Below are 14,520 nucleotides of genomic sequence, written 5' to 3' on the forward strand. Positions count from 1 at the left end.
ATGTATATGTAAATATCGGGGGGTGCCAAGTGTCCAACGTCCGGTATGGCGGCCATCTTGATTTCAAAATGGCCACCATAAAAACAAAAAATGTTCATATCTTGGCAACTATACACATTAGAGACTTAATTCTGGTCTCAAATTGTTCACAAACTATATATTTCTATTTGCTCTAATAAAAATTTTCGTCCAAAAATGACCGGAAATTACGTTTCTTTCAGTTTGACCTTTGACCTCGTATTTGTATATCTCTGTAACTACTGGTCATTTTCAATCGATTTTGGTGTCATTTTGTTCAGAATAAATACATTTATATTTGTAGTAATGAAACATTTTCACATAAAATGACCGGAAATACAATTTATGACCTTTGACATTTAATTATTGATTTTTAATTATGTGAATATACTGTATGTGGTTTTTGGTGGTCTTAAATGTACCTAATTTTGAACTTTGACCTGATAGGCGTAATTATATTAATTATTATTATTATATTATATAAATATTTATAAAGCGTCAATTCAAAGACCGAGGTACAAAATCAAAGGCGCTGAGCAATTTTTTAAATAAGGCAACAGAAGACCAGTGTTTAATTTGTGGGGGGAGCGAATTCCAGAGTGTGGGTGCTGCAAAAGAAAACGATCTATGACCAGAGGTTTTAGTAGATATGCGAGGAACAGAGAGTAAAAATGATTAATGGACTTAAATTGTATATAGTACATTGGTAAATATTGTGCTTGGTGGTACCATTAGTTCAATGATGACATTGAATTTCTCACTATGGGAGTTTACTAGATAATAATATCAACAAATGTTATCACTGTGTACAAACACTCCACATATATATTATATTGATTTTTATTTCTAAAATTATAAGTAGTTCCTTTTTGTTGTAATGCTCACATGCGGTAGTTTTTATTGTCAATATTATTGATGTATTCATTTATCTTCACTTTCATTTCAGAAAATCTATATAATTTATATATAAAGATAAATAGGTCTCTAAAATCAATATATGGTAATGAATGCCAAAGCATATTATTAGGGTAGAAGAAAAGAAAAACGTGAACAATATAAAAGTGTTCCATTTAAAATAAAGTTTAGACTTATAGAGCTTCATAAATACTGTATGCACAACTGTATTTTGATACCTTATCGCAGATAACGTCGACCTGACTATGAAATACAAACATTTTAATACAATATATTAAACGAGTCTTAATCTTTTTCTTAGTAATCTTTCCTTTAGGAGAAATTAAAATATCTATGTATATTTTTCAGCATTGCAATACAAGGTGGTTCCAAATATTGTCCCAATGGCTGTGAAGCTATCGCTGACACAGGTACTTCGTTAATTGCTGGTCCTACAACTGATGTCATAGCTATCAACAAAGAACTTGGTGCCAAAGAAATGCAAGGCTCGGTAAGGAATATAAAGAGGGTTAAAGAATCCACAAAATATATGGGTTACTTGGGAATGAAGGAAAAGTCATCTGCCAAAACTGTGATTATAAAATCTAAAAGAACACATACAAACCGTTTTCGCAATTGTTTCCATCCAGTTGTGCCAACAACTTGATTTTGTTGTTTAAACCTCCAATGCAAATTAAGTGTTGCCGTATGTTTCATTATTAGATTTGTAATGTAAAGTATTTTATTTCTTCTTCTTACAGTACATATTTGATTGCAATAAAGTGTCGTCGTTACCAAAGATTGGTTTTGTTCTTGGTGGAAAGGCATTTAACTTGACGGGTGAAGATTATGTACTGAAGGTACGTCAAGATCGTCGTCGTTAAATTATTTGGATAATAAAAGCTATTGAAAAGTTGATGTTAAACAGTATTCTGTTATTAATGACTTTTGGGTCTCCTGAGCACACACTGGTGACACCACTGTTTTACAAAGGACACATGTACATGGTTGTACCAACTTCGGGCTGTATCCACATCCACACCTGAGTGCAGTTAGTTACTGGGTCGTAATTTGGTATAAACTCATCTTGATAGATTATAATATATACATTTATTTGTTTTTTTATTTTAGGTTGCTCAGGGAAGTGAGACCATTTGTCTGAGTGGTTTCCAAGCTCTAGATGTAGCACCGCCAGCTGGCCCTCTTTGGATTCTCGGTGACGTCTTTTTAGGCAAGTTCTACACCGAGTTTGACAAGGGTGCAGATCGTCTAGGCTTTGCTGAGGCTGTTTAAACACCCTTTCTCATATGCTAATTTCTTAGCCACATGTGACACTTTTTTCACAATTATATGCATTTTTATAATAGTTTGGATTGTAGTTACTAAATGTTTTTAAATTATTAATGCCATATTCAAATATAAATTAGATAAATTAGATAATAAACATTTATATCATTTTTTATACTAAATATAAAATTCATGACTTCCTGTTTCGTGTCATCTAATAGATTGCTAAAACCTAAATTGTGCATTATGAATTGTCTATAAAAAATTGTGTGCTTCCCCTCCTTATGTATTATCAGTTTGATTATTTTGCCATCCTTTCATTTTGACAAATAAATACTATATCAACAGTTGTTTGTTATAGATTAATAAACTTTATATTTGTAGTTTTATATTATTAATTTGTATAAATAATGTGCGAGCATTGTTACATTTTAAAAAGAAATATTGAATTTATCATAAATTTGTCAACCAATAGTTTTTTTTTATAAAATTTACTTTATTCTATTTTGTATCAATAATTGTATATGTTTTACTAAAGCTTATATTATTCACAAATCAACATTGAAGATAATAAAACAGTATTGAACAATTGTTATTTCATTGTTTTACTTTACATTGCACAATTTTCTAGATGCCATGTGACAATGATTGAATACATAACCTTTTTGTTTATGTATCACATTTGTTTATTCACAATTCACAATTACAATTTAATTTTTACAATTTACAATTTTACAACAACACCTAACAGTACATCAAAATGAAGCAAGTGCTTTTCAGTTTGGTGACTATTATTTAAATGCATCTACATGTACTGTACATACAAACATACAACATACAATAACAATTATGTACAAACAAAAAGTAAAAAACATTGGTCAAATTTATCATCGGTTTTACCAAGAACAGAATATAATTAGAAACGTAATATTCACTTCTTTTACGCTTTGCTTGTACAGTTATTAATATTCTCTGCTTTTATTTGTATTGCAACAACCTCTATTTACAGTAGGCCTATTAATTACTTAAATTAATGATTAAATTGTACTGGTACGTACTTGAATTGAAATATAAGTATTCAATACAATTCAATGTTGATAGATTAAAGAATAACAACTTTTTTACTGCATGGTGTGTTAAGCCTAATCTAAAAATAGTTGGATCTTTGGAAAAATATTTCATCACATGGTATGAACATTATAAATTTTGTGTATCCATATGGTTTTTGCATTTCTCAAATTGGCAAATGTAGTTTCTTTAAACGATATTTCCAGCTGGATTCTTAACTGTTTCGACTTAATATTTATAAAATGACGAAATATTGAACTAAAATACCAACCATAAAAAATAATAATATCCAGCTAATGTCTGACAAAATGTTATAATATTGAATGAAGTAATAGAAACAATAGTAATTTGATTCTTGGAAATGAGAGTCATGTATGACCAAGAAATAAATAATTTATATTCGGTAAATGAGGCTGGTCGGTATATGGATGTTTTTTGGTTTCATTTATTCACTAAAACTAACATCTCTGTGCCAAAATGGGGTAGATTGGGTATTAATGCTGTTTGCCTGTTTTTCCCCATGACAACCTGTTAAGAGAAACATTTCGAATTTATGCTACAGTTACAAAAAGTCACATTGGTTTGCTATTAATAAGTATTATGTGTTTAATAGAGACCGTATATTAACTTTCTCCGGCTTTAATAAAGATCACATGCCTTTTGATTAAATATTTGTTGCATTTGGTATACATAATAAAAATTAATAATTCGCTCAACAAACTTCATTTAACTTATGTCTATTAACTTTGATATACACTGGTACTGCTTGTTATTCCTAAGGGTTTCTTTGCACGAATTCAATTCAATAACATAGTAGGCGGTAAGATTTATATCGAAATAAGAATCTTTTATAAAATGGCATAATATTCATCTTTAGTAATTTCCTATATTTTCATTAAGGACAACTATGTACGTTCCATAATCTGATATTGCTGTGACAGTTGTTAAGTGAGGCCAACCTATAACATACGATTATTTTGTGCTCTAACCTGAAAGAGGAACTAGCATTCACGGCTAATAGATTTTTAAAAATTACCATGATTAGTCATATGTTGTTTTTATCTGAAGTTAGAAAAATACAGTTTTACAACTTCCTTTTTAAAATAAAAGTTTTCCATAAGACTAATTCGTAAAAGTATGCACGTCAAATCTAGAATTTATATCAGAATATGAAAATGCTATATTAACGATTATGCCATAATCATCCTCAATTAGTAGTTCCCCAGTATGTTTGTCTGTGTGTTTGTTTAATCACAGTTCGATACATGAAATTAGACAATATATATATATTTCTGAATTTTGACTCCATTTTATTTGTTTCTCACTAGAAACTGTACAAAGGTTATATAAAAGAAAATTACTTTACAACATGCTATCATTTTTTATACATACATTCCGAAAACAAAGTCGTCAAATCGTCGCTTTCTATTCGTGAGAATGAGGCTTCCTTTGGAAAATTAAGACATACTTTCATACATCGTCACTGTCGACTGATTAAATGATCGTTTGGCTTTGCACAATAAAATAAACAAAAGCAAAATGTTAAAAATAAAAAAGATGATATTAATAATTATTTTTATATTATTAGTTTCTGTTTTAGTCTGTCCATCATTTATTTCCGTTTGCCATATTGGTTCATCAGTAGATGGTAGAAACGTCCTTTTTTCATTAGCATACAAATCGGTCGTATTTTTGCTGCTTGATGGAATGATATGAACAGATCGTGGTTCTTCGGTATACCAATGCATAATACAAACGACTTCCACATCAACTTTAAATATCCCATTAATTACAACATGTGTCACGTTATCGGTATCAAATAATGATTCACTTTTATCTTGCCAATGTAATTCTGGTATTGGATCAGTTTTCTCTGTAATACACGTTGCTATCATTATGCCATTTTCAAGACTTCTGGAATTAATGAGTGGAAATTTTGAGTTTGGTGGCTTCAACACGTGTACATGGCATCCAGCAGAAGTTCCAACGTTTATATCGATAACGGGATCATTCAAAATGCATCGATACACATTTTCATGTTCTACTTTTGTGTTGTGTGTTCTTAATGTAGTATTTACAAATGTGCCATTGGCATTATGAGAAGTTGTACTTATTGTAGTTATTCTATGTTCGTTGTTTATTATGTTAATGTTTCCTCTCGTCCACGATCCAATGTAGGTTCGATTCCTTTGACAGTGAAAGACACAGTTCATTACTAATGGATTCCCTTTCACGACGGTTTTTGTCGTATTTGGAGACGAAATTAAACTGCATCCACTAATTAATGAGATAAATACTTGTAGAATACAGATTACTTTGTTATGGTGTACTATTGTGAGTAACATTGCTTTATGTTCGTCTTTTAATGTTCCGTCAAGTAGGCCTACTGCTGTGAAGTGAATTAGAAATAAATCAATGCGAGGACATTTTAGAAATGCTGAGTTAAGGATGATCAAGAAATGTTTGCCATCGAAGCTCAGATATTTTCTAGTAATAATTGAATTTGAAGCAAGCAATGAATAAAGAAATCCATAAAATGAGTAAATGCCACACATTTGCATTCTGTGTCATGGTATGTTTAATCAATAATTAAGATATAAATTTGAGTCAGCATAAACATGAATTCGAAAATACTATATTTATATTCTGTAAAAGAAGGGGCCAGCAGCTTAAAGAAAAAAGAGTATATCTTCAGGAGTTGAACTGCTGGAGAGTAGCAAGAAACTAACTGTGGCACAGTTGGATCGCCAACGTCATTATTAGATACCGTACCTAGACAAATTTATTACAACATAATAAATTAAATGAAAAAAAATGGTGAAAAGTGCACGGTGCTCAATAGCCTTACGTGCTCTGATAAAAGCCATAGGATTAACTTGATATGAAGCATATTTGCTTATTAGGATATTAGACAATTATTTGATGTAAGTAGGCCTATACATAAAACTGCACAAATTGTTAGGCCTGTTTTCAGCTGTGTTCAAATCATGGATAGTGGGAGGAAGTGCTAACAGCAAGGACTCATTGTATTCTACTATCACACACTCACCTTAAAGTTAATTTTCGTAATTATTATAAATAATTAATTATAATAAAACCTTGTCTAATTTGTACTCACGTTTTTTTATTATTCCTGTAATGCACTTCTTCTTCCACGTTCGTAATGTAATGACACGGAAGCAAAACAACAATTCAATTTGAATCACGGCAAATTAAAAATAAAACATCACGGCAAATTAACAAAAATAAAACATCACGGCAAATTAACAAAAATACCAGGGCAACTTAAAAATGAAACACCACGGAAAATTAGTATTGAAACACCACGGCAAATTAACAATGAAACACCACGGCAAATTACAGAATGCCACGGCGGAAGTGAGTTACCACGGCGGAAGTGAAACCTTTGGAATCTTTGATTTTTTTCACTTGGCACAAAGTTTCTATAATGTATATAGTAAATATAAAAATATAATGTATATGTAAATATCGGGGGGTGCCAAGTGTCCAACGTCCGGTATGGCGGCCATCTTGATTTCAAAATGGCCACCATAAAAACAAAAAATGTTCATATCTTGGCAACTATACACATTAGAGACTTAATTCTGGTCTCAAATTGTTCACAAACTATATATTTCTATTTGCTCTAATAAAAATTTTCGTCCAAAAATGACCGGAAATTACGTTTCTTTCAGTTTGACCTTTGACCTCGTATTTGTATATCTCTGTAACTACTGGTCATTTTCAATCGATTTTGGTGTCATTTTGTTCAGAATAAATACATTTATATTTGTAGTAATGAAACATTTTCACATAAAATGACCGGAAATACAATTTATGACCTTTGACATTTAATTATTGATTTTTAATTATGTGAATATACTGTATGTGGTTTTTGGTGGTCTTAAATGTACCTAATTTTGAACTTTGACCTGATAGGCGTAATTATATTAATTATTATTATTATATTATATAAATATTTATAAAGCGTCAATTCAAAGACCGAGGTACAAAATCAAAGGCGCTGAGCAATTTTTTAAATAAGGCAACAGAAGACCAGTGTTTAATTTGTGGGGGGAGCGAATTCCAGAGTGTGGGTGCTGCAAAAGAAAACGATCTATGACCAGAGGTTTTAGTAGATATGCGAGGAACAGAGAGTAAAAATGATTAATGGACTTAAATTGTATATAGTACATTGGTAAATATTGTGCTTGGTGGTACCATTAGTTCAATGATGACATTGAATTTCTCACTATGGGAGTTTACTAGATAATAATATCAACAAATGTTATCACTGTGTACAAACACTCCACATATATATTATATTGATTTTTATTTCTAAAATTATAAGTAGTTCCTTTTTGTTGTAATGCTCACATGCGGTAGTTTTTATTGTCAATATTATTGATGTATTCATTTATCTTCACTTTCATTTCAGAAAATCTATATAATTTATATATAAAGATAAATAGGTCTCTAAAATCAATATATGGTAATGAATGCCAAAGCATATTATTAGGGTAGAAGAAAAGAAAAACGTGAACAATATAAAAGTGTTCCATTTAAAATAAAGTTTAGACTTATAGAGCTTCATAAATACTGTATGCACAACTGTATTTTGATACCTTATCGCAGATAACGTCGACCTGACTATGAAATACAAACATTTTAATACAATATATTAAACGAGTCTTAATCTTTTTCTTAGTAATCTTTCCTTTAGGAGAAATTAAAATATCTATGTATATTTTTCAGCATTGCAATACAAGGTGGTTCCAAATATTGTCCCAATGGCTGTGAAGCTATCGCTGACACAGGTACTTCGTTAATTGCTGGTCCTACAACTGATGTCATAGCTATCAACAAAGAACTTGGTGCCAAAGAAATGCAAGGCTCGGTAAGGAATATAAAGAGGGTTAAAGAATCCACAAAATATATGGGTTACTTGGGAATGAAGGAAAAGTCATCTGCCAAAACTGTGATTATAAAATCTAAAAGAACACATACAAACCGTTTTCGCAATTGTTTCCATCCAGTTGTGCCAACAACTTGATTTTGTTGTTTAAACCTCCAATGCAAATTAAGTGTTGCCGTATGTTTCATTATTAGATTTGTAATGTAAAGTATTTTATTTCTTCTTCTTACAGTACATATTTGATTGCAATAAAGTGTCGTCGTTACCAAAGATTGGTTTTGTTCTTGGTGGAAAGGCATTTAACTTGACGGGTGAAGATTATGTACTGAAGGTACGTCAAGATCGTCGTCGTTAAATTATTTGGATAATAAAAGCTATTGAAAAGTTGATGTTAAACAGTATTCTGTTATTAATGACTTTTGGGTCTCCTGAGCACACACTGGTGACACCACTGTTTTACAAAGGACACATGTACATGGTTGTACCAACTTCGGGCTGTATCCACATCCACACCTGAGTGCAGTTAGTTACTGGGTCGTAATTTGGTATAAACTCATCTTGATAGATTATAATATATACATTTATTTGTTTTTTTATTTTAGGTTGCTCAGGGAAGTGAGACCATTTGTCTGAGTGGTTTCCAAGCTCTAGATGTAGCACCGCCAGCTGGCCCTCTTTGGATTCTCGGTGACGTCTTTTTAGGCAAGTTCTACACCGAGTTTGACAAGGGTGCAGATCGTCTAGGCTTTGCTGAGGCTGTTTAAACACCCTTTCTCATATGCTAATTTCTTAGCCACATGTGACACTTTTTTCACAATTATATGCATTTTTATAATAGTTTGGATTGTAGTTACTAAATGTTTTTAAATTATTAATGCCATATTCAAATATAAATTAGATAAATTAGATAATAAACATTTATATCATTTTTTATACTAAATATAAAATTCATGACTTCCTGTTTCGTGTCATCTAATAGATTGCTAAAACCTAAATTGTGCATTATGAATTGTCTATAAAAAATTGTGTGCTTCCCCTCCTTATGTATTATCAGTTTGATTATTTTGCCATCCTTTCATTTTGACAAATAAATACTATATCAACAGTTGTTTGTTATAGATTAATAAACTTTATATTTGTAGTTTTATATTATTAATTTGTATAAATAATGTGCGAGCATTGTTACATTTTAAAAAGAAATATTGAATTTATCATAAATTTGTCAACCAATAGTTTTTTTTTATAAAATTTACTTTATTCTATTTTGTATCAATAATTGTATATGTTTTACTAAAGCTTATATTATTCACAAATCAACATTGAAGATAATAAAACAGTATTGAACAATTGTTATTTCATTGTTTTACTTTACATTGCACAATTTTCTAGATGCCATGTGACAATGATTGAATACATAACCTTTTTGTTTATGTATCACATTTGTTTATTCACAATTCACAATTACAATTTAATTTTTACAATTTACAATTTTACAACAACACCTAACAGTACATCAAAATGAAGCAAGTGCTTTTCAGTTTGGTGACTATTATTTAAATGCATCTACATGTACTGTACATACAAACATACAACATACAATAACAATTATGTACAAACAAAAAGTAAAAAACATTGGTCAAATTTATCATCGGTTTTACCAAGAACAGAATATAATTAGAAACGTAATATTCACTTCTTTTACGCTTTGCTTGTACAGTTATTAATATTCTCTGCTTTTATTTGTATTGCAACAACCTCTATTTACAGTAGGCCTATTAATTACTTAAATTAATGATTAAATTGTACTGGTACGTACTTGAATTGAAATATAAGTATTCAATACAATTCAATGTTGATAGATTAAAGAATAACAACTTTTTTACTGCATGGTGTGTTAAGCCTAATCTAAAAATAGTTGGATCTTTGGAAAAATATTTCATCACATGGTATGAACATTATAAATTTTGTGTATCCATATGGTTTTTGCATTTCTCAAATTGGCAAATGTAGTTTCTTTAAACGATATTTCCAGCTGGATTCTTAACTGTTTCGACTTAATATTTATAAAATGACGAAATATTGAACTAAAATACCAACCATAAAAAATAATAATATCCAGCTAATGTCTGACAAAATGTTATAATATTGAATGAAGTAATAGAAACAATAGTAATTTGATTCTTGGAAATGAGAGTCATGTATGACCAAGAAATAAATAATTTATATTCGGTAAATGAGGCTGGTCGGTATATGGATGTTTTTTGGTTTCATTTATTCACTAAAACTAACATCTCTGTGCCAAAATGGGGTAGATTGGGTATTAATGCTGTTTGCCTGTTTTTCCCCATGACAACCTGTTAAGAGAAACATTTCGAATTTATGCTACAGTTACAAAAAGTCACATTGGTTTGCTATTAATAAGTATTATGTGTTTAATAGAGACCGTATATTAACTTTCTCCGGCTTTAATAAAGATCACATGCCTTTTGATTAAATATTTGTTGCATTTGGTATACATAATAAAAATTAATAATTCGCTCAACAAACTTCATTTAACTTATGTCTATTAACTTTGATATACACTGGTACTGCTTGTTATTCCTAAGGTTTTCTTTGCACGAATTCAATTCAATAACATAGTAGGCGGTAAGATTTATATCGAAATAAGAATCTTTTATAAAATGGCATAATATTCATCTTTAGTAATTTCCTATATTTTCATTAAGGACAACTATGTACGTTCCATAATCTGATATTGCTGTGACAGTTGTTAAGTGAGGCCAACCTATAACATACGATTATTTTGTGCTCTAACCTGAAAGAGGAACTAGCATTCACGGCTAATAGATTTTTAAAAATTACCATGATTAGTCATATGTTGTTTTTATCTGAAGTTAGAAAAATACAGTTTTACAACTTCCTTTTTAAAATAAAAGTTTTCCATAAGACTAATTCGTAAAAGTATGCACGTCAAATCTAGAATTTATATCAGAATATGAAAATGCTATATTAACGATTATGCCATAATCATCCTCAATTAGTAGTTCCCCAGTATGTTTGTCTGTGTGTTTGTTTAATCACAGTTCGATACATGAAATTAGACAATATATATATATTTCTGAATTTTGACTCCATTTTATTTGTTTCTCACTAGAAACTGTACAAAGGTTATATAAAAGAAAATTACTTTACAACATGCTATCATTTTTTATACATACATTCCGAAAACAAAGTCGTCAAATCGTCGCTTTCTATTCGTGAGAATGAGGCTTCCTTTGGAAAATTAAGACATACTTTCATACATCGTCACTGTCGACTGATTAAATGATCGTTTGGCTTTGCACAATAAAATAAACAAAAGCAAAATGTTAAAAATAAAAAAGATGATATTAATAATTATTTTTATATTATTAGTTTCTGTTTTAGTCTGTCCATCATTTATTTCCGTTTGCCATATTGGTTCATCAGTAGATGGTAGAAACGTCCTTTTTTCATTAGCATACAAATCGGTCGTATTTTTGCTGCTTGATGGAATGATATGAACAGATCGTGGTTCTTCGGTATACCAATGCATAATACAAACGACTTCCACATCAACTTTAAATATCCCATTAATTACAACATGTGTCACGTTATCGGTATCAAATAATGATTCACTTTTATCTTGCCAATGTAATTCTGGTATTGGATCAGTTTTCTCTGTAATACACGTTGCTATCATTATGCCATTTTCAAGACTTCTGGAATTAATGAGTGGAAATTTTGAGTTTGGTGGCTTCAACACGTGTACATGGCATCCAGCAGAAGTTCCAACGTTTATATCGATAACGGGATCATTCAAAATGCATCGATACACATGTTCATGTTCTACTTTTGTGTTGTGTGTTCTTAATGTAGTATTTACAAATGTGCCATTGGCATTATGAGAAGTTGTACTTATTGTAGTTATTCTATGTTCGTTGTTTATTATGTTAATGTTTCCTCTCGTCCACGATCCAATGTAGGTTCGATTCCTTTGACAGTGAAAGACACAGTTCATTACTAATGGATTCCCTTTCACGACGGTTTTTGTCGTATTTGGAGACGAAATTAAACTGCATCCACTAATTAATGAGATAAATACTTGTAGAATACAGATTACTTTGTTATGGTGTACTATTGTGAGTAACATTGCTTTATGTTCGTCTTTTAATGTTCCGTCAAGTAGGCCTACTGCTGTGAAGTGAATTAGAAATAAATCAATGCGAGGACATTTTAGAAATGCTGAGTTAAGGATGATCAAGAAATGTTTGCCATCGAAGCTCAGATATTTTCTAGTAATAATTGAATTTGAAGCAAGCAATGAATAAAGAAATCCATAAAATGAGTAAATGCCACACATTTGCATTCTGTGTCATGGTATGTTTAATCAATAATTAAGATATAAATTTGAGTCAGCATAAACATGAATTCGAAAATACTATATTTATATTCTGTAAAAGAAGGGGCCAGCAGCTTAAAGAAAAAAGAGTATATCTTCAGGAGTTGAACTGCTGGAGAGTAGCAAGAAACTAACTGTGGCACAGTTGGATCGCCAACGTCATTATTAGATACCGTACCTAGACAAATTTATTACAACATAATAAATTAAATGAAAAAAAATGGTGAAAAGTGCACGGTGCTCAATAGCCTTACGTGCTCTGATAAAAGCCATAGGATTAACTTGATATGAAGCATATTTGCTTATTAGGATATTAGACAATTATTTGATGTAAGTAGGCCTATACATAAAACTGCACAAATTGTTAGGCCTGTTTTCAGCTGTGTTCAAATCATGGATTGTGGGAGGAAGTGCTAACAGCAAGGACTCATTGTATTCTACTATCACACACTCACCTTAAAGTTAATTTTCGTAATTATTATAAATAATTAATTATAATAAAACCTTGTCTAATTTGTACTCACGTTTTTTTATTATTCCTGTAATGCACTTCTTCTTCCACGTTCGTAATGTAATGACACGGAAGCAAAACAACAATTCAATTTGAATCACGGCAAATTAAAAATAAAACATCACGGCAAATTAACAAAAATAAAACATCACGGCAAATTAACAAAAATACCAGGGCAACTTAAAAATGAAACACCACGGAAAATTAGTATTGAAACACCACGGCAAATTAACAATGAAACACCACGGCAAATTACAGAATGCCACGGCGGAAGTGAGTTACCACGGCGGAAGTGAAACCTTTGGAATCTTTGATTTTTTTCACTTGGCACAAAGTTTCTATAATGTATATAGTAAATATAAAAATATAATGTATATGTAAATATCGGGGGGTGCCAAGTGTCCAACGTCCGGTATGGCGGCCATCTTGATTTCAAAATGGCCACCATAAAAACAAAAAATGTTCATATCTTGGCAACTATACACATTAGAGACTTAATTCTGGTCTCAAATTGTTCACAAACTATATATTTCTATTTGCTCTAATAAAAATTTTCGTCCAAAAATGACCGGAAATTACGTTTCTTTCAGTTTGACCTTTGACCTCGTATTTGTATATCTCTGTAACTACTGGTCATTTTCAATCGATTTTGGTGTCATTTTGTTCAGAATAAATACATTTATATTTGTAGTAATGAAACATTTTCACATAAAATGACCGGAAATACAATTTATGACCTTTGACATTTAATTATTGATTTTTAATTATGTGAATATACTGTATGTGGTTTTTGGTGGTCTTAAATGTACCTAATTTTGAACTTTGACCTGATAGGCGTAATTATATTAATTATTATTATTATATTATATAAATATTTATAAAGCGTCAATTCAAAGACCGAGGTACAAAATCAAAGGCGCTGAGCAATTTTTTAAATAAGGCAACAGAAGACCAGTGTTTAATTTGTGGGGGGAGCGAATTCCAGAGTGTGGGTGCTGCAAAAGAAAACGATCTATGACCAGAGGTTTTAGTAGATATGCGAGGAACAGAGAGTAAAAATGATTAATGGACTTAAATTGTATATAGTACATTGGTAAATATTGTGCTTGGTGGTACCATTAGTTCAATGATGACATTGAATTTCTCACTATGGGAGTTTACTAGATAATAATATCAACAAATGTTATCACTGTGTACAAACACTCCACATATATATTATATTGATTTTTATTTCTAAAATTATAAGTAGTTCCTTTTTGTTGTAATGCTCACATGCGGTAGTTTTTATTGTCAATATTATTGATGTATTCATTTATCTTCACTTTCATTTCAGAAAATCTATATAATTTATATATAAAGATAAATAGGTCTCTAAAATCAATATATGGTAATGAATGCCAAAGCATA

The 14,520-nt window shown here is 30.6% G+C and overlaps 2 protein-coding genes across 2 annotated transcripts; both read left to right on the forward strand.

Moving 5' to 3' along the window:
* The first annotated feature begins 1,245 nt into the window (after positions 1 to 1,245).
* LOC144858466 (lysosomal aspartic protease-like) lies at positions 1,246 to 2,777 on the forward strand. The gene is made up of 3 exons (XM_078714666.1): positions 1,246 to 1,423; positions 1,674 to 1,772; positions 2,044 to 2,777. Exons 1-3 carry the CDS (start codon positions 1,412 to 1,414, stop codon positions 2,203 to 2,205), a joined length of 273 nt encoding a protein of 90 aa, XP_078570792.1. The 5' UTR covers positions 1,246 to 1,411; the 3' UTR covers positions 2,206 to 2,777.
* A 5,209-nt stretch (positions 2,778 to 7,986) lies between these two features.
* Positions 7,987 to 9,518, forward strand: LOC144858469 (lysosomal aspartic protease-like). The gene is made up of 3 exons (XM_078714669.1): positions 7,987 to 8,164; positions 8,415 to 8,513; positions 8,785 to 9,518. Exons 1-3 carry the CDS (start codon positions 8,153 to 8,155, stop codon positions 8,944 to 8,946), a joined length of 273 nt encoding a protein of 90 aa, XP_078570795.1. The 5' UTR covers positions 7,987 to 8,152; the 3' UTR covers positions 8,947 to 9,518.
* Positions 9,519 to 14,520: the final 5,002 nt, after the last annotated feature.

This window comes from Antedon bifida, unplaced genomic scaffold, assembly GCF_963402885.1.
Source record: "Antedon bifida unplaced genomic scaffold, ecAntBifi1.1 scaffold_48, whole genome shotgun sequence".
Lineage (NCBI taxonomy): Eukaryota > Metazoa > Echinodermata > Crinoidea > Comatulida > Antedonidae > Antedon > Antedon bifida.

Excerpts from the sequence above, each read along its gene's own strand:
- LOC144858469 (XM_078714669.1), top strand. Across the intron at positions 8,514-8,784 it reads GTGAAGATTATGTACTGAAG|GTTGCTCAGGGAAGTGAGAC; the intron begins GTACGTCAAGAT and ends TTTTTATTTTAG.
- LOC144858466 (XM_078714666.1), top strand. Across the intron at positions 1,773-2,043 it reads GTGAAGATTATGTACTGAAG|GTTGCTCAGGGAAGTGAGAC; the intron begins GTACGTCAAGAT and ends TTTTTATTTTAG.